Source organism: Trachypithecus francoisi, unplaced genomic scaffold, assembly GCF_009764315.1.
Source record: "Trachypithecus francoisi isolate TF-2019V2 unplaced genomic scaffold, Tfra_2.0 Lachesis_group16, whole genome shotgun sequence".
Lineage (NCBI taxonomy): Eukaryota > Metazoa > Chordata > Mammalia > Primates > Cercopithecidae > Trachypithecus > Trachypithecus francoisi.
In genome coordinates, this window is record NW_022681461.1 from 34,647,172 (window position 1) to 34,674,080 (window position 26,909).

Genomic DNA, 26,909 nt, shown 5'->3' on the forward strand with positions numbered 1-26,909 from the left:
AACCCATGATTCCCACAGATAAAACCATTCCAAACATGAGCTTTTAATAGAAAATTTAGAAACATACAAGGAAATAATGCAGGATTAAGTAAGAGTCAGTAGACCAACAAACATCAAAATTAGAACTCCAGGAACTTCCTATCACAGAATTTTCAGATACAGACTATAAAATACATATACATGTTTAAAGATAGAAAAGGAATTGAAACCATGGAGAAATAAGACATTGTTTTAACAAACAAAAAAGATTTCAGGAAAAAAGCATAGAAATGATAAATATCATCACTGACATTAAAACAGAATATACAGGATGAAAAGGAAATTACTTATAGCTGAAGAGAGATGTAGTGAACTGCAAGATAGATCTGAAGAAATTATTAAGAATGTAGCGGTTAGGGAGAAAGAAATGGGTTATATGAAAGAGGGATTAAGGGGCGTTAGGCAGAATGAGAAAGAACAGCTGATATCTGAGCTCTTTAAGGAGACAAGTCCTCATGTGAATAACAGGAAACAGAGTGGCCAGGTAACTTGACTAACATTACAAAACTAATAAATAGTTTGAACACAAGCAGCGTTGCTTCAGAGTGCAGGCTTTCAACAATTACTTTGTAAAGATATGCAAGAAATACTAGTATTATAATAGCTAATACTTAATACACATTTACTATGTGTCATGGACTGTACTAAGGGCTTTTTTGTATTTATTCACTTATTGTTTATAACAATCCTATGGGAAAATAGTTATTATTCTCATTTTTCAGATGAAGAAACCAAGACAGCTACAGCACAGAGATTAAATAGCCTGTACAAGGTCATAAAAGTGGTAATAAGAAAAAGTTAGATATTCTGCCTCTGCAGACCACATTCTCTATTGCACTAGTAGGAAAGGCAAACAAAGAAAATGATTCTCATGTAAGCAAATGTAGGTAAACACTGACTCTATTTTTAAAAAGTGACAATTATAGCCCATTCAGGAGATTTCAAAACCAAGTAGAGCCAAAATACACTTAATTCATTAATCCTTGTTTTCTGTCTCTTATTACTATTTAAGGAAGTAGAATAAAAGAATTAATTTGGAGTCTCAAATCTGGATTTAGACTCTAAGGAAAATATTTGCTTATGGATTAAAAAAAAATTCTTCCTCATTGAACGTATTTTCTTGTTCCTACTTCGTTCTCCATCTTTACTCATTCTTTTCTTTTACCTTTTTCTCTTGAAGAATGAAAGCCTTGGCCAAGGCACTTTTACAAAGATTTTTAAAGGCATACGAAGAGAAGTAGGAGACTATGGTCAACTGCATGAAACAGAAGTTCTTTTAAAAGTTCTGGATAAAGCACATAGAAACTATTCAGAGGTATGTATGTTCTTTAGTTCATGTAGTTTATGCTGTTTAAAGATGTACTCTCATATTCATACAACATACTCATGTGCAGCTTTTCAAAATTGTAATTTTTAAATGTATCCAGGACTTCTCTGAGGATATATTCTTGTGGGGCTATAGAATTACAGGGTTTGAAAATTACAGGATTAAAAATAATTAATTCCAAACTAATTATGTTTAGCATTATGTTAGGAGTGTTATTACATTTCTGCATATACTGTGGCCATGATTTTCAAACTTGGCTCCCCAGAGCTTTATGGGTTACACAGAGGTTCCTTTACAATTTCATTTATTTAAAAAAAAAAAAAAAAACCAAGTTTCAAAGGCGCTGTACTAAGGAACATACTTAGTGAAATCTGGATGCCTCTGGGCATCATCCAGAGATGCTAGCTGGCAGACCCCGTGGCCAGTTGCCAGAGCTCCGAACACAGCAAGATATGATACTTACAATATCTTAAAGGGTGTTAGTGGAAGATGATGTGAAAAGTTCAAGCCAAAGAGTTGTTCTAATCCAGAACACCACAGTATTGGTGATCGTGATTCACTAAACAATCATACCCAGTGGTTCTAGTCAAAGTCTAGTAGAATTGGAGTGATGTTAAAACTATGCTAGTGTCCTGACACAGATGTCATGATATTTTATCTGCACATTTTTAATTCTTTAGCAAGTATTATTTAAAGGCTACATCCATCTAACTCAGTTCCCTATATCTATCTCTGATGTCTACCTCTGGCTGTACATCTGTCCTCTATTTCAGGTGTTATGGGTCAAGCCTGTTTGACTGGCATCATTCATGATTCCTGTACCACTCTTGCTCTCTCTCACTTTGATCTCCATATTCCAGGCTTACACAGGGGCTTCCTCAGAACGTTGATGGTAGTTGCAGGTCCATATAAAGGGACCAAAGCACACTGTATCTTTATCTATAGTCATGCTGAGAGTAGGAGAAAGTGCATCTTTATTATGGCAGAGAGAATTTTCTGAACTGAGTACTTATGGACAAGAGTCAAACAACAATTCTTTGTACTTTTTGTTTTTCTTTTCCTTAGTCTTTCTTTGAAGCAGCAAGCATGATGAGCAAGCTTTCTCACAAGCATTTGGTTTTAAATTATGGAGTATGTGTCTGTGGAGAGGAGAGTAAGTAAAACTACAGGCTTTCTAATGCCTGTCTCAGATCATCTATTTTTGTTTATATAGAAAATTCAGTTTCAGGATCATAGCTAGGTGTCAGTGTAACCCATAATTTAACAGGAATTAAATATTTTTGAAACTGAAAACACTGTAGGACTGTTCAGTTATAACTTGTGAAAAAGGAAACCAATGAATAAAGTTAAAAGTAGAAGGTTACAATGCCCAAATAATAGAGTATTATAGGAAACAAATGTCTATAACATTTTGTGTTCATGATAGCAAAAGAGATTATGGCAGGTTCGACATAACATTGGAATAACTGGCCTTTTCATTACAAACTTCTCTGGAATTATGAAGACAAAGCATATAAATGATACACTTAATTTTTAATGGAACTGACTGAAAATATTATGTTGATATGATACTAGATATATTTTTTGGTTAAATTTAGGTTGTTCATAGAAACTACTAAAAGTATAAATCATACCCCATGCTTTAATAGTATACAGGCATGCCTCATTTTATTGCACCTTGCTTTATTGTGCTTCTTAGATATTGTATTTTTTACATATTGAAGGTTTATGGCAACCCAGTGTCTAGCAACTCTGTCAGCAACATTTTTCCAACAGCATGTGCTCATTTCATGTCTCTGTGTCACATTTTGGTAATTCTGGCAACATTTCAAACTTAAAAAAAATCATATGGTGATCTGTGATCAGTAATCTTTAATGCTAGTATTGTAATTATTCTGGGGTGTCCTAAACAGAGAGAATATAAGAAGGCAAACTTCATAGATAAATGCGGTGTGTGCTCTGACTGCTCCATCAATGAGCCATTCCTCTGTCTTTCTCCCTCTCCTGGGGCCTCCCTATTCCCTGAGACAACAATATTGAAATTAGGCCATTTAATAATCCCATAATGGTCTTTAAATGTTCAAGTGAAAGGAAGATTCACCCATCTCTCACTTAAAATTGAAAGCTAGAAATGAAGCAGCAAATGCTGATGTGGAAGCTGCAGCAAGTTATCTAGAAGATGTAGCAAAGACCATTGATGAAGATGGCTTAGTGAGGAAGGCATACTGAAAGCCAAGACAGGCTGAAAGCTAGGCTTCTTGCACTAAAAAGGCAAGTTATGAATCCAAAGGAAAAGTCCTTGAAGGAAACTGAAAGTGCTACTCCTGTAAGCACATAAATTACAAGAAAGTGAACAGCCTTATTGATGATACAGAGAACGTTCTAGATAGAAGATCAAACCAGCCACAGCATTCCCTTAAGCCAAAGCCCAATGTAGAACAAGACCTTACTGATCTTCAGTTCTGTGAAGGCTGAGAGAGGTGAGGAAGCTGCAGAAGAAAAGTTGGAAGCTACCAGAGGTTGGTTCATGAGGTTTAAGAAAAGAAGCCATGTCCACAGCATAAGTGCAAGGTGAAGCAGAAAATGCTGATGTGGAAGCTACAGAAAGTTATCCAGAAGATCTAGTAAGGACCATTGATGAAGATGGTGACACTAACAAACAGATTTTCAAATGTAAACAAAACAGCCTTCTGTTGGAAGAATATGCCATCTAGGACTTCCACAGCTAGAGAGAAGTCAGTGCTTACCTTCAAAGCTTCAAAGGACAGGCTGACCCTCTTGCTAAGGGCTAATGCCATTGGTGACTTGAAATTCAAACCAGTGCTTATTTACCATTCCAAAAATCCCGGGGCTCTACAAATTATGCTAAGTCTACTCTGCCTGTGCTCTATAAATGGAACAATAAAGCCTGGATGACCGCACATCTGTTTATAGCATGGTTTACTGACTATTTTAAGCCCATTGTTGAGATCTGCTCAGAAAAAAAGATTGCTTTCAAAGTATTACTGCTCATTGACAACGCACCTGGTCACCCAACAGATCTGATGGAGATGTACAAGGATATTCATGTTATTTTCATGCCTGGTGACATAACATCCATTCTATAGCCCATGGATCAAGGAGTAATTTCAACTTTCAAGTCTTATTATCTAAGAAATACATTTTGTAAGTTTAAGCTGCCATAGATGGTGATTCCTCTGGTAAAGTAAGTAGAAAAACTTATGGAAAGGATTCACCATTCTAGATGCCAGGAATAGCATTCATGGTTCATGGAAGGAGATCAAAATGGTAACATTAATAGGAATTTGGAAAAGTTCATTCTAACCCTCCTGGATGACTTTGAGGGATATGGTACTTTAATGAAGGAAGTCACTGCAGAGGTGGTGGAAACAGTAAGCAAACTAAGAAGTGGAGCTTGAAGATGTGACTCAATTGCTACAATCTCATGATAAACCCTGAAAGAATGAGGCATTGCTTCTTATGGATAAGCAAAGAAAATGGTTTCTTAAGATGGAATCTACTCCTAGTGGTGATGCTGTGAACATGGTGAAATGACAACAAAGGGCTTGGAATATTACATAAACTTGATTGATAAAGCACTGGCAGGATTTGAGAGAACTGACCCTGTAAAGTTCTACTGTGGGTAGAATGCTATGAAACAGCATTGCATGCTACAGAGAAGTCTTTCATGAAAGGAAGAGTCTGCAGTGAATTTCATTGTTGTCTTATTTTAAGAAACTGCTGTAGCCACCTGAACTTTAAGCAGCACCACCATGATCAGTCAGCAGCCATTAACATCAAAAGGCAAGATCCTCCGCAAGCAAAAAGATTACAACTTTCTGAAGGCTCAGATTATCATTAGCACCTTTTTTGGCAATAAAGTATTTTTTTAAAGTATATTCTTTGTTTTTTTTAAAGATATAATGCTGTTGCACACTAAATAGACTCCATTATAGTGTAAATACAAGTTTTATATGTATTGGGATACCAAGAAATTAATGACTTGCTTTACTGTGGTAGTCTAAAACCAAACTGGTAATACCTTCGAGGTATGCCTGTATTTTAGTGCCTCACAAAGTTTACATTCAAGAAAATTGTTTATATAATTCCCTATTTTCCACTAGTAATGCAGATTAAATCCACATCTACACTTGTATAACATTTTTTCATATCTTTGAAAATTGATAGTATTTTCAAAAGCAGTGGTTTGGAACCTGTTATATGGAGGTATCTGAGAGGCTCCTGTGGACCACGAAGGAGTCCAGGATTGTTTTTGGAAGCCAACACTTGTTTTTCTGGCAAAATATGTTTTATATTTAAAAAAAAAAAGTTTTAAAGATAAAGCAGCGCAAAACATTTTTGTATTTTTTGCAGAATAAATTAAAAGATTAAATGGAGCTAGAATTCAAATTCTCCTTTATGTCTCTAATACTATAGACATTGTTAGTAATTTTTGTGTGTAGAAGAACTTCAGGAAGGTTTGAATGTCTAAAACGTTACGTGGATGAGAAATTAAGTGAGAAATTTTCATTTTTTTTAAAAAAAAACAGCCATAATTCAGTAGTAATATATAAAGGTGTGCTGGTATATATTATACATTTATATTATATATATATATATAAAAAATAACATATAATTGTTTAGACTCCTACTCTTGCTGTTGTAAGTAAACTAAAAACCAAAAATATAATGCTGTGTATCCATTAAGTTTTCTTTAAAGTTGTGAGTTTTGCCTAATTTAATTTCTTTACCTATAATAGTCACATGTAAGTATATGAAGATTTAGATTACATATATTTAATTATATTTATACTTAAGCCTTATTATTACTTATATTTTAATGCAGATATTCTGGTTCAGGAGTTTGTAAAATTTGGATCACTAGATACATACCTGAAAAAGAATAAAAATTGTATAAATATATTGTGGAAACTTGAAGTTGCAAAACAGTTGGCATGGGCCATGCATTTTCTAGTAAGTAGTATATCCATTTTATCAAAAAGATACTGTTTTGTTTTATAAAACAATATACAAATTATCTTTACCTGGAAACAAAAAATAAATCTGTAATTGGGTGCCAATTCATGTAAAACAGTCTGTGTTAGGTGATAAAAGAGATTACTTTAGGCATATGTTTATCTATGTAAAATCACTTTTGAAAAAAAGTTTTGTCATCCCATCAATATCTTAGAACTACTAATAGACAATCTGTATTTTGTGTCTTTTGGATTTAGAAAATTCAACCAAAAATTATGCAGCAACATGTGCTTCTGTATTTTTGGGCCATTGTACATTATGGTCCATGAGAAAGCAGCATTGACAGAGAAGAATACCAGGGGGCCTGCCAGTGATCAGACTCCTCAGGGTGCACCTATGTTCTGCTGCAGAACTGAAGTAGTGTTTCTTAATGTCAGCTCTCATCCAGAAACGCAAACCATCTCAGCCTTAGAACTCACGTGAAGTGGCATTGGGTAGTTTTAATTTATACATTTCATCACAAGCATAGATTATTGTGTTATTTAAAATGTAAAACAGGAAGCATAGTTAGGAGTCATAAATTTCCTTTTTTCTCAATGCATGCCTCAAAATTAATATTTATTATGCTATCTTATATATTTTTCTTCTTTAAATCTGTTTTGGGGGCTTGAACTACTAAATGCTTAAATATTTGTGGATTGATATTTGAATATATGTGCGTTTAACTCTAATAGGAAGAAAACACCCTTATTCATGGGAATGTGTGCGCCAAAAATATTCTACTTATCAGAGAAGAAGACAGGAAGACAGGAAATCCTCCTTTCATCAAACTCAGTGATCCTGGCATTAGTATTACAGTTTTGCCAAAGGACAGTAAGTTCTAGAGGGATTATATATAATGTTACTAAACTTTACTTGGGCAGTGTTGTAAAGAGCATGTTGTTAATTTTCCTTGAACTCCATTTAAATCATATGTTCCTGATTAATAATAAAATTATCTATCACTTTTAGCCATTTAAACTGTTAGTTAAATCTTAGTCTCTATTTTTCTTTCTTATAAGCATATAACCATGGACTGTGAGGTGATTTTTTAAAAACAGTTTTAATCTCTAATTATGTATGAAGGATAGGATTTTATCCATTTTTAATATGAGGTTTTCTAATATTCCTTGAGCCACAAGTAAATTTTCTAAATATTCTTTTCTTCTCATCACTAAATAAAAATTTATCTAGCCTGAGATCTTAGGATTTTTTTCTACCCTCTGTGAAGAAATTAGTTTAATTATCCAGCTAATTCTGACTTTTTAAAACTTTAAAAAAACTTTCATTTGTGTTTGTTAATCTTTACTACTTAACACAGTGGGTTAAAAATACAAATTTCAGTCAGATAGTTGAGAGGGGTTTTTTTGGGGGTCTAGATAATTATAAATTAATTTTGTTATCTTAGCTAATTTCTCTAATTGGATGTTCCAAATTTAGATTCTAAATTGATACAATTTAAGCCAATAGTACATAATGACTTATCTGACAGTGAAGACAGTGATAATTGGGCAGTAGTACAAGAGTATGGCACAAAATTCTTACAGGGTCTTACATCTGGTATTCTGGGAAATTTTATCCTTTGGAATCAGAAATGAAGATGGGAAAAAAAAAAGTATTCATACGGTGAACGTATTTGTCAATCAATCTATTTGTCTGTCTATGTCAGAATACCAGAAAGTAGGGTTATATTGCTGCTTCCTTTCTTGAATACAGTCCTTCTGGTGGAATCAAAGACCATAGGAACTTTACTGGAGAAATTCCATGATTTGAGCAGAGCCCACCTATATCAATTCCATATACCTAGAATATTTTGGTGCAATTTAGCCATGCCTCTGCTATAAACGCTTGTTGGTCCCTGGTTTTTTTTGTCATCTGCAAGTGAGAATTGCCATGGCTATTAAATCAGTAGAACATCTCTGAATGATGTAACATTACCGTTACCACTTACGCATTGTGAAGAAATACCAAAAAGTATCATGGGACACTTTTAGGATAAACTATATTTAAAAAAAAGATTTGGCCAGGCGCAGTGGCTCATGCCTGTAATTCCAATGCTTTGGGAGACTGATTGCTTTCTAAAGCTCTTGCGTGGATCACTTAAGCCCAAGAGGTCAAAACATAGTGAGCTGCCATTGTGCCATTGCACTCCAGCCTGGGTGACAGAGTGTCACCCTGTCTCAAAGAAAAAAATTTTTTTTTTGAAGGTAAAACTAATGAAAAATGGTATGCCAGTTGAGACACTACGGTTTAATGGAAAGATTAATTGGTTCAGAACTCACTGTACAGGATTCTAATTCTGTCTCTGCTGCTAACAAATTGTGTGGCTTCAGGCAGATTACTTAATCATGTGTCTCCATGTTGTCATCGCTGAAGATGAGATATTGAATTGATGACCTTGAAGGTCCCTTCTGGCTCTTAAGCTTATGCAGTCATGTGCACTTGCACATCCACCCCCTCCAAAATACAGAAAATAGACCTGAGTATTCAAATGATTTGAACTTTAAAGCTATTTACATATAAAAGATTGGTTTACTTGTGAATTATTTAACCCTACTCTGTTCTTATCATTTAAAAGTTCTTCAGGAGAGAATACCATGGGTACCACCTGAATGCATTGAAAATCCTAAAAATTTAAATTTGGCAACAGACAAATGGAGTTTTGGTACCACTTTGTGGGAAATCTGCAGTGGAGGAGATAAACCTCTAAGTGCTCTGGATTCTCAAAGAGTAAGTTTATATAGACTAAGTTAGAATTACTCTATCTCTGAACTTTCATATTACTTTCACATGATTTGTATTTTTTAGCCCATCTAATTTTAAAAAGAAGGTTGGTGTGGCATTACACAATTTATTCTGTTTGTGGTTCTTTAATTATAGAAGCTGCAATTTTATGAAGATAGGCACCAGCTTCCTGCACCAAAGTGGGCAGAATTAGCAAACCTTATAAATAATTGTATGGATTATGAGCCAGATTTCAGGCCTTCTTTCAGAGCTATCATACGAGATCTTAACAGTTTGTTTACTCCAGGTATGTATTTATGGAGTGATCTTATTGATTTTCCAGCTTTCTATCTTTATTGTATTTAATGACTCATTACTAATTTTTAATTCCTTTAAAACATTTTCTTGATGTCATTTAGGCCTTCTTAATTTCTTATGTTCATATGGCTTTTCATGCTTTATACATATTCTAATCTCCTTGAGTGAGATTTCCTTTTTTAAAAAAAGACCTTTTCTCTTTCAGTAACCTAATTTTAGTTTTCCATTTAATGAGTTGTAAATTATAGTGTTTTTTTTTTTTTTGCTTCAATTGACTTTAAAAAAAACAATTCTTTTTAACATTTCTCATATTTTATAATTGATTGATTTTCTAAACATGAGCTGTATTTGTTTTGGTTTGTTCTCTCGTTTTTCAAAATACTGAGCTGAAATGCATGTGTTTGACCTATAGGTGCTTTCTACTCTAGTACTAGTCACCTTTCTCACAATAAATATCAGTATATTACCTTACTTTATGAATATGAAAACTACTTATTTTGGAAAACAAATATTTATCCTTTGCAACGTCTCTCTTGAAAGCCTTTCAGATTATGGGTAATGATTAAAGGCTCCCATTAATATAATCTAAATTATTTGAGTTTCCCTGTATCATTTAGTATTTGTAACTCATGATTATTTTGGTCAACTTGAATGTATATCAGTTTAGTCCAGAGAATGTTATTTGCTAACTTAAGGTGGTAATATTTTTTATTTCTCCAGATTATGAACTATTAACAGAAAATGACATGTTACCAAATATGAGGATAGGTGCCCTAGGGTTTTCTGGTGCCTTTGAAGACAGGGATCCTACACAGTTTGAAGAGAGACATTTGAAATTTCTCCAGCAACTCGGCAAGGTAAATTGTCAGAAGTTTTTCAAATAGAGTATAATCATTTCATTTAGGAAAAACTTAAGGGTGTTTCTAAAGTTCACTTTCTACAACATTTTAAGGAGTGCTTGTAAAAAAAAAAAAAGGTTTGATTGTCAGATGTTGGAGAAATGCTGTGTTAAATAAACAACTATCTTTACTGAATGAAGGGGGCCAGCCCCTCCACACCTGTGAGTAATTCTCATCAGGTGGGATGAGAGACTGAGCAAAGAAATAAGAGACAAAGTATAGAGAAAGAAAAGTGGGCCCGGGGGACCAGCACTCAGCATATGGAGGACCCGCACCGGCACCGGTCTCTGAGTTTCCTCAGTATTTATTAATTACTATTTTCACTATCTCAGTAAGAGGAATGTGGCAGGAGAGCAGGGTGATAGTGGGGAGAAAGTCAGCAAGAAAACATGTGAGCAAAGGAATCTGTGTCACAAGTAAGTTCAAGGGAAGGTACTATGCCTGGATGTGCATGCAGGCCGGATTTATGCTTCTCTCCACCCAAACATCTCAGTGGAGTAAAAAATAATAAAGCAGTATTGCTGCCAACATGTCTCGCCTCCCGCCACAGGGCCGTTTTTCTCCTATCTCAGAATTGAACAAATGTACAATCGGGTTTTATACATTCAGTTCCCAGGGGCAGGCAGGAGACAGTGGCCTTCCTCTGTCTCAACTGCAAGAGGCCTTCCTCTTTTACTAATCCTCCTCAGCACAGACCCTTCGGGGGTGTCGGGCTGGGGAATGGTCAGGTCTTTCCCATCCCATGAGGCCATATTTCAGACTGTCACATGGGGAGAAACCTTGGACAATACCCGGCTTTCCAGGGCAGAGGTCCCTGTGGCTTTCCGCAGTGCATTGTGCCTCTGGTTTATCGAGACTGGAGGATGGTGATGACTTTTACCAAGCATACTGCCTGTAAACATTTTGTTAACAAGGCACATCCTGCACAGCCCTAGTCTTAAACCTTGATTCCATACAACACATGTTTTTGTGAGCTTAAGGTTGGGGCAAAGTTACAGATTAACAGCATCTCAGGGCAAAGCAATTGTTCAGGGTACGGGTCAAAATGGAGTTTCTTATGTGTTCCTTTTCTACATAGACAGTAATACTCTGATCTCTCTTTCTTTTCCCTACAACTGAAGAACTTTTCAGAGGCTTTAACATGTAATGTGCATGGAACATCTTCAAGAGGATGATGAATTAGGCAGTATTACTCAAATTGACTTGACCAAGAGACTGTTTCTTGGTAGCAGGAGTTCATTATAAGTGATTCAGTGAAATAGAGAAAGGAATACATAAGCTTTTCTAGCTGCCTTTCTGCCTTTAGTCATCTCAGGGAGAATTAATCTTATTGCTTAGGGTCCAGGATTTTGACTGTGCCATATTCACTAGCAGAGGCTCTGTCTATTAAAAGGTCATACAGTCATGTATAACCTACATATTATAAGTAAGACACTAGGGAATGCTCAGTTCTTAGTAGGTCCAACCATAGCGGTAAGCTCTCTCTTTTTCACATAAGCTTGCTAGGATAAGGTTCTCACTAGTAAGTACCATATTAATGTTGTCTGTTATTATCAGCTATTCCTAAATTCATATTTTCCTGACATATCTCCAGATGTCACTGATTCTCCTCTTTTCTGGGAACATACAGCATTTATTGTTTCTTCTATACAACTTAATTACGTAGTCTTTTGTTGTTTATTAGATCTTGGTTTTTGTTTGCGTGCCTTTTTTTTCCTTGACTTAAAAAAAGTTCCTTTAGATCCCAACAGATTACTAGGCACACAATTTTGTCATATATTGTCAAAACAATGGAATACATACTGGTATTTAAGAAGTAGACATAACAAAGAATACATCAAAAGATCACTAATTTAGATTAACAAAAGGGAAACAGCAGACTAAATTATAAAGTTATCTTTTCAAGTAATTTTTTTGTAGTTATGAAAGTGATACAGATACTGCTTATAGAGAAATTGGAAGATATTACGATGAAGATACATTCCATTTGTTGTAGTCTCTGAACAACTACACTATTTCTTTCAATAGTGAAACCATTCTATATATACAATTCTATACTTGCTATTTTTCATATATCAAGATTTTCCCATTAATATTCTTTTGAGACATAATTTTAAAAGTGAATATACCATAATTTAGTTACAACATTCCCCATTATTGTAATTTTGAGTTAATTTTCTTTTGCTTTTTAACATTTTTCTGTGAGCTTAAAATTCTTTTAAACATAAGTAAATTGAAGAGACTCTAAGGAAGGCATTTTCAAAATATATGTACAATGAAATATATTTCTTAGTAATTTAGTTTGTAGGAAATGAAAGGAAAATGGTGTAATCATTAGTCATAGATATTTTAATGTGATATTTCCTATCTGCATTTAACACCATAATTTTACTTTCACTTTGTTTGTTTGAAGTAATTAATGTGTTCCATGGTTTGTCTAGCTATTTGTACTGCCTTATTGAAGCCATTCCTACAAAAATGATTGCATGTCACCTTTTCATTTTATAAAAATTAGCTACTGTATCCCTTTAAGTTATCATTTTCAATTAGTGGTATGGTGAAAATATTCCAAAGAGGGATGTATATTTAAAATTATTTTCATATTTTTTAAGCCAAGAGAAATAATGGTATATATTTTTTATTTTTTAAAAAAATTTTCATACTGTTTGTAAAAGGAGCCAAGAAACTATTGTGAAATCTTTTCTTTTGCTACTTGAAATCTGGAGTGTTTTTGCTCTCTTCCTTTATCCTCATACTTATATTCTTTTTTTTTTTAATTTTAACATGGATTATTTATTTGTGTAATAGCCTTACATGTGGATATTAACAGTGTAAACAGTACCACATATAACCGTCAAGATACCTCAGTTAGAATTTATAGGACTAGAATGACAGATTCAGATGGTTTAATTACATTTTAAAGGTTTTCTGAAAAAACTTTCGCAATAAAAAAATAAATTGCCCATCAATAAGTTTGATATCTTTTAAAATGATTTTTGGTTATCTGCAGATGAAGCAAACAGTGTATTCTCCAGATTTTTTTAGGCACAGTCTGGTGAGATAGCTGCCAGAAAGAACAGAAAGAGTTGTCATTTATCTCTTGTGAGGACAATTTCTGAAAGTTGAATGAGGGTATCTCTTTCTGGGGATGGTCGAAGTTTACTGATCTCTCTTACTGCTTCACGGCAGTACTGCTGGGCGAGGTAGGCTGTTTGTTGCACATCATCACTCTGTAATACATACTGTGGAGCTCTGTCTGTATCTCCTGGCAAACTGAACCATCTCATGATCATAGCATTCATTTCTGGGAACTGCTGACAGGCAGACCCGACAGGACCAGTGGCTAACCCGAGATTCACATCAGCTGATGTTGGTTTACCCATGTTAGAACATGAGGTGAAGTCCAGTGCATCATCTATTAGCTGAAAAGCTATTCCTACATTTTTTTCCATACTGATAGGGGATCTCATGTACCACTGGGTCTGGGCATCCTAGAACAGAGACTGCTTTACAACTGTTGGCCATCAGGCTTGCAGTCGTCTTGAAGGTCTTTTCAAGGTCGTGTGCAAATCTTTCATTCTCATTTTCTTTTGACCCGAGCTGAAGAAATTCACCACACACCAAATCTTCAATAACTTGGGTTAAAACAGATATAACAGTTGTATTTCCACTTTGTGCCAGAGCTATAGATACTACAGAAAGAATTAAATCTCCAGCAAGAACAGCCTTCTTTTCACCTCAGATCTTACTGTGTGTTTTTCTCTTCGAGAACTTGCATCATCAATAACGTCATCATGAACCAGACTAGCAGTGTGGATCATTTCTGCAATTAAGGCTGTGGCACGCTGGCTAGCTAGCACATGTCGGAAGTTATTATGATGACTCTTACATGCTTGGGCCATTAGCACCACAATAATTGGTCGAAAGGCTTTTCCTTTTACATCAGAGTACTACTCAGACATTTCCTTAAGTTCTGTTGTTGATATGGGCAGTTCCTTTTTTTTTTTTTTTTTTTTGAGACGGAGTCTCGCTCTGTAGCCCAGGCTGGAGTGGCGCCATCTCGGCTCACTGCAAACTCCGCCTGTTGGGTTCACGTCATTCTCCTGCCTCAGCCTCCCGAGTAGCTGGGACTACAGGCACCTGCCACCACGCCCGGCTAATTTTTTGTATTTTTAGTAGAGATGGGGTTTCACCGTGTTAGCCAGGATAGTTTCCATCTCCTGACCTCCTGATCCGCCCCCCTTGGCCTCCCAAAGTGCTGGAATTACAGGGGTGAGCCACCGTGCCTGGCCATATGAGCAGTTCCTTTCTAATGTCAGACCTTTCAAGTCTCCTCAACCGAGTTTGAAAGGATCGGTATTTCTCACCACTGTGTATTTTACTGTACGGGGTTGTGTGATGAAACCGTGATATACTATATACATTTGGACAGGCCGGTGTTAAATGCTTCACAAGATTAAAATAGGACAAGTCAAGTCCCTTCCGCCTGTGAGCCTGCACTAGGCATCCACAGCAGCGGCCCCGCCAGGCTCGGGGAGCCGGGCCCAGGTCTCCGTGCCGCTAGCCCCAGGAACAGCCCCGTGCTGCCACGCCACCAGCGCCAGGCCATGGTCTGAAAGTCGTGGCAAGATGGCGGCTCCGCCTCTGGCCTACGATCCTCCTCCCAGGACCTGGAGCCTGAAACCTCTTACGTTCTTTATATCCTTTACCTTCTCAGTTCACTCCCAGCTGTTTTGAAATCCTCTTTATTCCTTTTTCCTCCATGGTGCAGATCTGGGATTCAGAAATCAGGATCTTAGTGTGACTACTTTGCAGTTATCAGCATCACTCTTAATCTTCTCTGAATATGATTTTTATTTTCCTCTCTTCCCATCATTAGCTAATATCTTGGCCCACATTCCTTGGATACTTTCAGTACTCATTGTTTTCTTGTCACCTTACTTCCTGCCATTATTTTGGATGCCCTTCCAATACTTAAAAAAAAAAATTCCTTGGCTTCTCTACCCCAAACTTATGATTACATTAAATGAGTTCATTTTGAATTCTATAATCCCCTGTAATAACTTTACTTAGGAAATTTCCTACCCTGAAATCTCCCTGTCTGACTATAACTTTATAGCCTTTGGCTTTTTTCAACATAAATGCCTTATTTTTGATATCTTTGGTATTGCTAGTGTCTTTCACACTTTCTTCTTATTGGAACGTAAATTGGTGACCCTTTCTAGAGAGCTTCTCATAGAGCAGTTTGTATCAAGGGCCTTTAAATGTTCATATCTTTTAAACTACTTTCACTGGTATCTACAATTATATTATCCCCCCTTCCCTTGATTATCTGCTTCACTTTTCCTAGTACGGGAACAATACAACTTAGCATTTTTAAAATTGTGCTTCCATCCCTCAAACACTGTAGGAAAAAAATCAAATATAAATCTTGATTGTTTTCATTGAAAACTGATTTCCAACATTGGTTAGGCACTTAAGACTCTTACTGGTTGTATTAGTCTGTTTTCATGCTGCTAATAAAGACGTACCCGAGACTGGGTAATTTATAAAGGAAAGAGGTTTAATTGACTCACAGTTACCCATAGCTGGGGAGGCCTCAGGAAACTTACAGTCATGGCAGAAGGCACCTCTTCACAGGGCAGCAGGAGAGAGAATGAGTGCCAGCAGGGGAAATGCCAGACGCTTATAAACCGTCAGATCTCATGAGAACTCACTCACTATCAGGAGAGTAGCATGGAGGAAACCACCCCCATGATTCAGTTGCCTGCCACGGGGTCCCTCCAATGACATGTGGGGATTATGGGGTTTACAATTCAAAATGAGATTTTGGTGAGGACACTGCCAAACCATATCACTGGTAGTTCTTTTACTCTCTCTTACTTGATTTCTTTTCTGGTCCTATCTCAAACCCTTCTAGTTTTCTATCTTAAATCTTTCTTTTCACTGTATTTTTCTTCATCTCCTTCTTCCATAAGAAAAATAGAGGCATTCCAAGTTAAAAGTGAGACTGATTTTTGCCTATCAAAGTGACAAAGATTTAGAAAAAGTATAATGACCATTGTTGGCAGGGATGTGATGAAATACACATTTTCCCACTGCTTATTGGAACATCAAATGGTAACCACTGCCAGAGAGCTTCTAATGCAGTGTGTTAGTTCAAGGCCCTTTGAAATGTTCTTATCTTTTGAACAGCTATTTAAGTATACTTAATAGAGACGTACACAAATATTTATTTATAAGAATATTATTACAATGACATGACTGTATTTAAAAAATTTTCTTAGTGTACATTTATGTTTACAATGTTAAAAATTAGTGCATTCATGTGACAATATACAATAATTAAAAATTAATTTCAAGGAATATATAGTGGCACTGGAAAATAAATTTTATGAACACATTGTTAAGTAGAGGGAAAGAAGATAAAACTTATTTCCTACTTTTGTTTTCTAAAATATGTTTTGGAATAATTTCTCACAACAGCCTCATGAGATAGACATTTTATTATTCTCTACTTTAAGGAAGAAAAGCCTCATTTTAGGGAGATGTGAATTGTCTATGGTCACAGAGAGAGCAAGTTGTGGATCAATATTCTAGTTCCAATCTGACTTGAGAATCCTGGGTCTATCCACCTTGTTGTGTGGCCTTCTAAACTGTATAATTATAGATTTAACTCTGAGCCTACGTGGTCTAGGATTTTTTAAAAATTGACTTCAAGTATATAAGTGAAAATATAGTCACTTAGAATCTTGTAACTCAAGAACTACATTGTTTTATCCTGTAAGAATGCAATAATATCCAAAATACACTAATTTGATTAATATCAAAAACCTATAATTTATTTAAATGTTATAGCAACTTACCAATTCTATGTAGTTGATGAGTCTTAGGTAAAAAGAGTGGATTTCTTTAAAGACATCTTCAAAAAAATATGTAGAGTCATCCCATAGGCTAAAAGTTTCTTACTTCTTAATTTGTTTGGGCTGCTATAACAAAATACCATAGACTGGGTAGCTTAAACATCAGACATTTATTTCTCTCAATTCTAGGGCGTGGAAAGTCTGAGTTCAAAGTTCTTGCAGGGGTTGGTTTCTGGTGAGGTTTCTTCTTGGCTTGGGAGAGATTGCTCTAATGTCTCTTCCTCTTATAAGGGCACTAGCCTTGTCACATGAGGGTTCCACCCTTATAACCTAATTTAACTTTTACCACCTCCTCACAAGGCGCTATCTCCAAATACAGTCATAATGGGGTTAAGGCTTATTATATACATTTTGGGTGGGGGTCACAGACATTTAGCCCATAACAGACACATTCCATCCAGATCACTGACAGTGATATCAAAAGGTATTTCATAAAAAAGGAAAATTCTTCCTGGAAGTTAGTGACAAGAGTTTAGGAATTCCTCAGCATGTCCCTTGGCTTATCTTGATAATTAATGCTCATCATTTATTTAAATGCTTTTTTGCAGTAATTTATATTTTAGCCTGTAATTCCTTTTGAAGAAATTAAATTTATAGGTTTACTACCCACCTGTTGAGATAGTATTTCCTTTTCTTGTTCTAAGAGTTCCTTAATATAAGCTTAAAGATATGTCTGCTAATTCCAGCTACTAGAATTTTCTATATAATTATAATTTATTTGTAATTTGCCTTGAAAACTTGATATTTCCATCCTAATGTGATGTGTCATTTAGGGTAATTTTGGGAGTGTGGAGATGTGCCGGTATGACCCTCTACAGGACAACACTGGGGAGGTGGTGGCTGTAAAAAAGCTTCAGCATAGTACTGAAGAGCACCTGAGAGACTTTGAAAGGGAAATTGAAATCCTGAAATCCCTACAGCATGACAACATTGTAAAGTACAAGGGAGTGTGCTACAGTGCTGGTAAGCTACCCATTGAAATCTATTTGAAATTCAAGATATGTCTTTGGCATCCTGTGTAATAGAAACGTACAGTGTCTAACAATCTGGACTTATGCCAATGCCCAGAGGGACAGGCATTCTATAATGACTGGAGATTGTGTTTGGTGATCATAGACTATAACTATAGGAATTATTTGGCTAATTGTTTAAACATTCTTTTCACCTCTTGCTTAAGTTTACCAAGAGAGCATCATTTTTAGAGAAATGGTTTTTGCTTACATTTTCTATAAAAATATTTTTGAATTTTATGTTTTTTGTTTGATATAAAGGAAGTTTTCTCATCAGTTTATTTTGGTTTGCCTAAAGAGTTATAGAAAACTGAAATGCAAGTAGTTTCAAAGCTTTTATTCAAAATTTGTTTTCGTTTTTATTTATTCAAGTTTTTGATTCAAAAAGACTATGTTCTTAACAACTGTATCACCTTTAATGTATAATAAAGTTTTGTCATCTTAGATTTTATATATGTTTAAGTCATTTATGTATGATAGTTTTCTAATATTTAATCAGTACAATATGGCAGAGTAAAATATTGTTTCCACCTTTATGTTAAAAGGTCGGCGTAATCTAAAATTAATTATGGAATATTTACCATATGGAAGTTTACGAGACTATCTTCAAAAACATAAAGAACGGATAGATCACAAAAAACTTCTGCAGTACACATCTCAGATATGCAAGGTACCTAATATCCTGATTATTTGCTGTAGATGAAGCAACTATATTGAAGTAAACGTTAGGAAATCATCTAGACTTTTTCATAGATAATAAAGGGAATATATAGGGTTAAGACCATTTAAATTGTTTATGTTTATAAAACTAGCTGAAAGAAACATGTTTTATCCATAGGGTATGGAGTATCTTGGTACAAAAAGGTATATCCACAGGGATCTGGCAACAAGAAATATATTGGTGGAGAATGAGAACAGAGTTAAAATTGGAGATTTTGGGTTAACCAAAGTCTTGCCACAAGACAAAGAATACTATAAAGTAAAAGAACCTGGTGAAAGTCCCATATTCTGGTAAGTATATTTCAGTATGATAAATGAAATTTTACAGCACAGACTTCAAACTTTATTGTTGTTATTTAATAGTTTGCCATTTCTATATTTACAGTAACAGTAAACATTTAGGTCTTTTAAGTCTCACGTTTAACCTTTTTGTTTTAGGTCTTATAGTCATGGTTATAGTCCACATGGGAATAATGGCATGTGCTTTATTTTTATTAAGTGTTTTCTTGTTTATAGGGATTGTAGGTTTTTCTTCAAAACTGTCTCCTATTTATGGAGGGTTAGGGCTAATTATTAGTGGTGCTGTGGGTTGTGGTATTGTGTTGAATTTTGGTGGTGCTTTCACAGGGTTAATAGTCTTTTTGGTTTACTTGGGTGGTATAATGATTTGTTTTTGGTTATAATCTGGTGATAGCTATTGAGGAGTATTCTGAAACATGAGGGTCAAGTACTGATATTTGAGAGGCTTTATTATTAGGATTATTAATAGAGTTGATGTTGGTTTGGTGAATAGTTGAATATGATGCGGTGGTGATCAGAGTTGATTTTAATAGTGTAGGGAGTTGATTAATTTTTGAGGGGGAGGGGTTGATTCATGAGGATTTTGTAGGTGCGGCTGCCTTGTATAGTTATGGGTGTTGGTTAGTGGTGGTTGCTGATTGATCATTGTTTGTTAGTATTTTTGTTGCAATTGAAATTACTCAGGATAATAGATAATTAATAGTAGAGGTTAGGCCTTTTTGGGCAGATACAGTAACAGAGGCTGAAGTTTGGGTTCGTGAAATGGTTTTTGGTATAGACTTTTCTAGTCAAACTGGGTCTAGAAGTGAAGCTAGATTTTGGCTTCTGAAGGTTGAATGGTGAATTGTAGCTGAATAAAAACCTAGTATATTGGAGAAGTTAAATGTCTATAATGGGTACTTTAAGGTTATTAGTTATGAAATTAAGCTCCATTGCTAGTAAGAGACCTAGGGTGGTTACACCTAGGGCTGTGAGCTTTAGGTGGAGTGGTATATCTGTCTGGGGGATGAAGTAGGGATAATACTGTTAGTGATGAGGAATCTTATGAAGATACTGCTGATTGCTAGGTGCTTAATTGAGTTAATTAGGGGATTATTATAACAATCAGAGTTGTAAAACAAGGTTATCCTATTAGAGCACCTAAGGTTATAAAGTAAGCACAAGTAAATACATAAAAACGTTAGGTCAAGGTGTAGCTCCTGAGGTGGCAAGAAATGGGCTACATTTTCTACCCCAGAAAATTTCACGACAACCTTTATGAAATCTAAGAGCTCGAGGATTTAGCAGTAAACCAAGAGTAGAGTGCTTGGTTGAATAAGGCCATGAAGCACGCACACACCACCTGTCACCCTCCTCAAATATCATTCTAGAAATATTTAAATTCTCTACGCAAGACTAGAGGAGATAAGTCATAATATGGTAAGTGTACTGGAAAGTGCGCTTGGACAAACCAAAGTCTTGCTTAACCTAAAGCATCCAGCTTACACCTGGAAGATTTCATCACAACCTGATCACTTTGAGCCAACCCTAGCCCCACTAAAAATATTATTAAACCATCCTAAACCATTAACCTTAGACAAAAGTATAGGCAATAGAAATTCTTATCTTGGCACAATAGATACAGTACCGTAAGGAAAAGATGAAAGAACTGAGCCAAGCATTAAAAAGCAAAGACAAGCCCTTCTACCTTCTGCATAAAGTATTAAGTAGAAATAACTTTACACAGAGAACCATAACCAAGTCCCCCGAAACCAAACAAGCTACACAAGAATGGCTGAAAGAGCCACGTACTCACTTATGTGGCAAAATAGTGGGAAGATTCATGAGTAGCAGTGCTAAGCCTACCAAGCCTGGCGATAGCTGGTTGTCCAGATAGAATCTTAGTTCAACTTTAAATTTACCCACAGAATTACTTAATCTCCCTGTAAGTTTAACTGTTAATCTAAAGAGGGACAGCTCTTTAGATCCTAGGAATCAACCTTCCTACAGAGAGTACAAAATAGTATCTCCATAGTTGGCCCAAAAGCAGCCAACAATTAAGAAAGCGTTCAAACTCAACATCCGTTATTCAATAGAATCAATAATGTTAATATAAATAACATGAAAATATTCTCCACTGCATAAGCTTACATCAGACCGGAATAACCCACTGACAGTTAACAGCCAAATATTTTACAATAAGCACCTTATTATTTATACTGCTAATCCCACACAGGCATGCTCTAAGGAAAGATTGCAATAAGTAAAAGGAACTCAGCAAATCTTACCTTGCCTGTTTACCAAAAACACCACCTCTAGCATTACCAGTATTAGAGGCACTGCCTGCCCAGTGACATATGTTTAATGGTACCTTGACCTTGCAAAGGTAGCATAATCACTTGTTCCCTAAATAGGGACTTAACCAAATGGCCACGAGGGTTCAGCTATCTCTTACTTTTAATCAGTGAAATTGACCTATCGGTGAAGAGGCAGTTACAAACAAATAAGACGAGAAGACCCCATGGAGCTTTAATTAATTAATGCAAATAAAAACTCAAAAAGCCTACAGGCCTTAACCTACTATCTCTGCATTAAAAATTTTGGTTGGGGTGACCTCATAGCATATTCAGCCTCCGAACAACCTAAACTAAGACTGCACTAGTCTAAGCGAGTTAATACACATTGATCTAATAATTTGATCAACAGCACAAGTTACCCTAGGGATAACAGTGCAATCCTATTCTATCATATCGATAATAGGGTTTATGATCTCGATGTTGGATCAGGACATCCTAATGGTGTAGCCACTATTAAGGGTTCGTTTATTCAACGATTGAAGTCCTACATGATCTGATTTCACATCAGAGTAATCCAGGTCGGTTTCTATCTCTTTAACATTTCTCCTAGTATGAAAAGACAAGAGAAATAGGGCCAACTTCATAAAGCGCCCTCCCCCCATAAATGATGCGATCTCAATCTAGGAAATTACCACATACCCCACCCAAGGACAGGGTTTCTTAAGATGGCAAAGCCTGGCAATAGCATAAAACGTAAAACTTTACAATCAGAGGTTCAACTCCTCTTCTTAACAATATGCCTATAATTAACCTCCTCCTATTTATTATTCCCCCTGTAATCGCTATAGCATTCCTCTCACTTACTGAATGAAAAATCTTAGGCTATCTACAGTTATGCAAAGGACCTAATACTGTAGGCCCCTATGGACTGCTTCAATCATTTGCTGATCCAGTAAAACTTTTCACTGAAGAACCCTTACGACCCTCAACGTTTTCTATTACGCTTTATATCATTGCCCCAACCCTGGCCCTTTCTATCGCCCTCCTCTTCTGGACTCCCCTACCTATACCCGATCCCCTAATTAATTTTAATATAGGCCTCCTATTTATTCTAGCCACATCAAGCCTAGCCGTCTATTCCATTCTATGATCAGGATGAGCATCCAATTCAAATTATATACTAATTGGCACATTACAGTGTGGCCCAGACAATTTCATATGAAGTCACCCTAGCCATTATCCTGCTGTCAGTACTACTAATAAGTGGCTCATTCAACTTATATGCACTCATCACAAAACAAGAATTACTCTGACTGCTCCTACCATCATGACCCTTAGCCATAATATGATTTATTTCCACACGAGCAAAAACTAACCGAACCCCTTTTGATTTGACAGAGAGAGAATCAGAACTAGTTTCAGGCTTCAATGTCGAATATGCTGCAAGTTCATTTGCCTTCTTCTTTATAGCGGAATATATGAATATTATCATAATAAATGCCCTACTACTATTTTTCTAGGAGCACTACACACTATGTATTCACCAGAACTAGATACCATAAATTTCATTACCAAGACCCTCCTTTTAACTGCCCAGTTTTTATGAATCCAAACAGCATACCTCCAATTCCGCTACAAGCAACTCATATACCTTTTATGAAAAAATTTCCAACCACTTACATTAGCATTCTGCATATGATATGTCTCAATGCCTGTCCTAATTTCCAGCATTCCACCCCAAACATAGGAAATAAGTCTGACAAAAGGATTACTTTGATAGAGTAAACAATAGAGGTTAAAATCCTCTTATTTCTAGAACTATAGGAATTGAACCCATCCCTGAGACTCCAAAATTCTCCGTGCTACATATTAAACCCATATCGTAAAGTAAGTTCAGCTAAATAAGCTAATGGGCCCATACCCCTGAAAATGTTGGTTATACCCTTCCCGTACTAATTAATCCATTAGCTCAACTTATTATCTCCCTTACTGTTTTCACAGGAACCCTTATCACAATGCTAGGTTCCCAATGATTTCTTACCTGAACAGGCCTAGGAATAAATATACTAGTTCTTACCCCAATCTTGATTAAAAAAATAAATCTCCGCTCTACAGAAGCAGCCACCAAATATTTTCTTACACAAGCAACTGCATCTATAATTCTCATTATAGGTATCCATTTCAATAACCTGTCCTCCAGGCAGTGGACAATAATAAACACTATTAATCAGTTTTCATCCTTAATAATAACAGCCCTAGTAATAAAACTAGGAAAAGCCCTCTTTCACTTCTGAGTCCCAGAAGTAACCCAAGGAACTTCTCTAATGTCTGGCACACTTCTCCTCACATGACAAAAACTAGCCCCTATCTTGATTGTATTTCAAATGTTCCCATCAATAAACACGACCAGTCTCCTATCTATTACAATCCTATCCATTATAGTAAGTGGTTGAGGAGGAGTTAATCAAACACAATTCCGCAAAATCTTAGCCTACTCCTCAAGTACTCATATAAGTTGAATGACCCCAGTACTAACTTATAATCCAAACATTACCATTATAAATCTGATTTATTTACCTTATTTTAACAATAACTACATTTCTAGCACTTAGCCTAAGTATAAGCACTACAACCCTGTCACTGTCTCACACTTGAAACAAATTAACATGATTAACACCTATAGTTTCACTAATTCTACTATCCCTAAGAGGTTTACCTCCATTAACAGGATTTCTGCCTAAATGAGTCATCATTCAAGAATTTTCGAAAAACAATAGTCTTATTACCCCAACCATTATAGCTATCATAACACAACTCAACCTGTACTTTTATATACGCCTAATTTACTCCATCTCAGTGACAGTATTCCCCACATCTAGTAATACGAAAATAAAGTGACAATTCAAAAACACTTGAGCCACCGCGCCCGGCCCACAAAACCCTTATTACTCCTCCCTCCACTTATTTCTTCTACCTTCCTCTTACCCATCTCTCCACTGATTCTAGTTATAACTTAGAAATTTAGGTTAAATAAGACCAGGGACCTTCAAAGCCCTTAGTAAGTGAATTATACTTCATTTCTGTAACAAACCCAAGGATCGCAAAACTCTATTCTGCATCAGTTGAATGCAAATCAACCACTTTAATTAAGCTAAGCCCTTGCTAGATTGGTGGAATTCAAACCTACAAAAATTTAGTTAACAGCTAAATACCCTAATCAACTAGCTTCAATCTACTTCTCCCTCCAAGTGGGGGGAGGGTGGTAGGTGGGAGAAGCCCCGGGAGGATTGAAGCTGCTCTTTTGAATTTGCAATTCAACATAAAAAATTATCTCAAGGCTGGTAAAAAGAGGTCTTGACCTCTGTCTTTAGATTTACAGTCTAATGCTTACTCAGCCATTTTACCCTTTTTTCCACTTATGTTCATCAATTGTTGATTGTTTTCAACCAACCACAAAGATACCTGAACACTATACCTGCTATTTGGTGCATGAGCAGGGATAGTGGGTACCGCCTTAAGCCTTCTAATTCGAGCAGAATTAGGTCAACCAGGAACTCTGCTAGGAGATGACCAGATCTATAATGTTATTGTTACTGCCCACGCATTCATCATAATCTTCTTTATGGTCATACCAATTATAATTGGGGGTTTGGGCAACTGACTAGTCCCTCTGACAATTGGTGCCCGTGATACGGCATTTCCATGGATAAATAATATGAGCTTCTGACTTCTCCCCCACTCTTTCCTACTCCTATTGCATCGTCAGTAGTAGAAGCCGGCACTGGAACCAGCTGAACAGTTTATCCCCCTTTAGCAGGAAACCTAACACATGCAAGATCCTTTGTGGATCTTTACCATCTTCTCACTTCACTTGGCAGGTATTCTATTTTAGGAACCATTAACTTTATTACTACAATTATTAACATAAAGCCCCAGCCATATCCCAATATCAAACGCCCCTTTTTGTCTGACCAGTCCTCATTATAGCAGTACTTCTACTCCTTTCTCTCCCAGTCCTAGCTGCTGGCATTACTATACTATTAACTGACCGTAACCTCAACACTACTTTTTGACCCTGCGGGTGGGGGTGATCCTATCTTGTATCAACATTTATTCCGATTCTTTAGTCACCCTGAAGTTTATATACTTATTTTATCAGTATTTGGGATGATCTCCCATATCGTGATGTATTACTCCGGAAAAAAGGAGCCATTTGGGTATATGGGCATAGTATGAGCCATAATATCTATATTGGCTTCTTAGGGTTTATCGTATGAGCACACCATATATTTACAGTAGGAACAGACGTAGACACATGAGCATACTTCACCTCTGCTACCCTAATTATTGCTATCCCTACTAGTGTCAAGGTCTTTAGCTGATTAGCTACACTGCACAGCGGTAGCATCAAATGATCTCCTGCAATGTTCTGAGCCCTAGGATTCATCTTCCTTTTCACAGTAGGAGGTCTCACCAGCATTGTACTAGTTAATTCATCACTAGATATTATTTTACATGATACATACTATGTTGTAGCTCATTTCCACTACATCCTATCAATAGGAGCGGTGTTCGCCATCATAGGAGGCTTTAACCACTGGATCCCCCTATTCTCAGGTTATATGCTGAATCAGACCTACACTAAAATTCACTTCACCATTATATTCATAGGTGTTAATTTAACCTTTTTCCCACAGCACTTCCTTGGCCTATCCAGTATGCCTCAACATTATTCCGATCATCCTGATGCGTACACCACATGAAATATTATCTCATTCTTAGGCTCATTTATCTCATTAACAGCAGTTATGCTAACAATTTTTATAATCTGAGAAGCCTTTGTTTCTAAAAGAAAAACTATAACAACTGAACAACCATCTACTAATTTTGAGTGACTTTACGGCTGTCCACCACCTTACCACACATTCAAAGAGCCAACCTACATTAAATCCTTAAATGAAAAAGGAAGGAATTGAACCTCCAGAAACTGGTTTCAAGCCAATCAATAACCTCTATGACTTTCTCGATAAGATATTGGTAAACTCATTACATAACTTTGTCAAAGTTAAGTTATAGGCTAAATCCTATATGTCTTAATGGCTCATCCAGTTCAATTAGGCCTTCAAGATGCTACATCCCGTATCATAGAAGAACCACTCACTTTCCATGACCACGTTCTTATAATTATTTTCCTAATTAGTTCCCTGGTTCTATACATTATTTCCCTATACAACAAAATTATATTAGCACCACAGATGCCCAAGAAATCGTGACTGTCGGAACTATTTTACCTGCCATTGTCTTAATTTTAAGCCCTTCCATCCCTACGTATTCTATATAAAACAGATGAAGTTAAT

At 36.1% G+C, this 26,909-nt stretch overlaps 1 protein-coding gene and 1 pseudogene across 3 annotated transcripts in view; one reads left to right on the forward strand and one right to left on the reverse strand.

Moving 5' to 3' along the window:
- The window catches only part of JAK2 (Janus kinase 2), a 163,891-nt gene that overhangs the window by 100,838 nt on the left and 36,144 nt on the right, over positions 1-26,909 (forward strand). For all 3 annotated transcript variants that reach the window (XM_033237251.1, XM_033237253.1, XM_033237252.1), the window contains 10 exons: positions 1,220-1,354; positions 2,432-2,519; positions 6,213-6,340; positions 7,078-7,216; positions 8,961-9,112; positions 9,263-9,413; positions 10,145-10,281; positions 18,020-18,209; positions 18,802-18,926; positions 19,095-19,267. In XM_033237251.1, the coding sequence (XP_033093142.1) occupies positions 1,220-1,354; positions 2,432-2,519; positions 6,213-6,340; positions 7,078-7,216; positions 8,961-9,112; positions 9,263-9,413; positions 10,145-10,281; positions 18,020-18,209; positions 18,802-18,926; positions 19,095-19,267 (1,418 nt within the window). The remainder of the gene's footprint in view (positions 1-1,219; positions 1,355-2,431; positions 2,520-6,212; positions 6,341-7,077; positions 7,217-8,960; positions 9,113-9,262; positions 9,414-10,144; positions 10,282-18,019; positions 18,210-18,801; positions 18,927-19,094; positions 19,268-26,909) is intronic.
- LOC117098545 lies at positions 13,413-14,286 on the reverse strand (annotated as a pseudogene).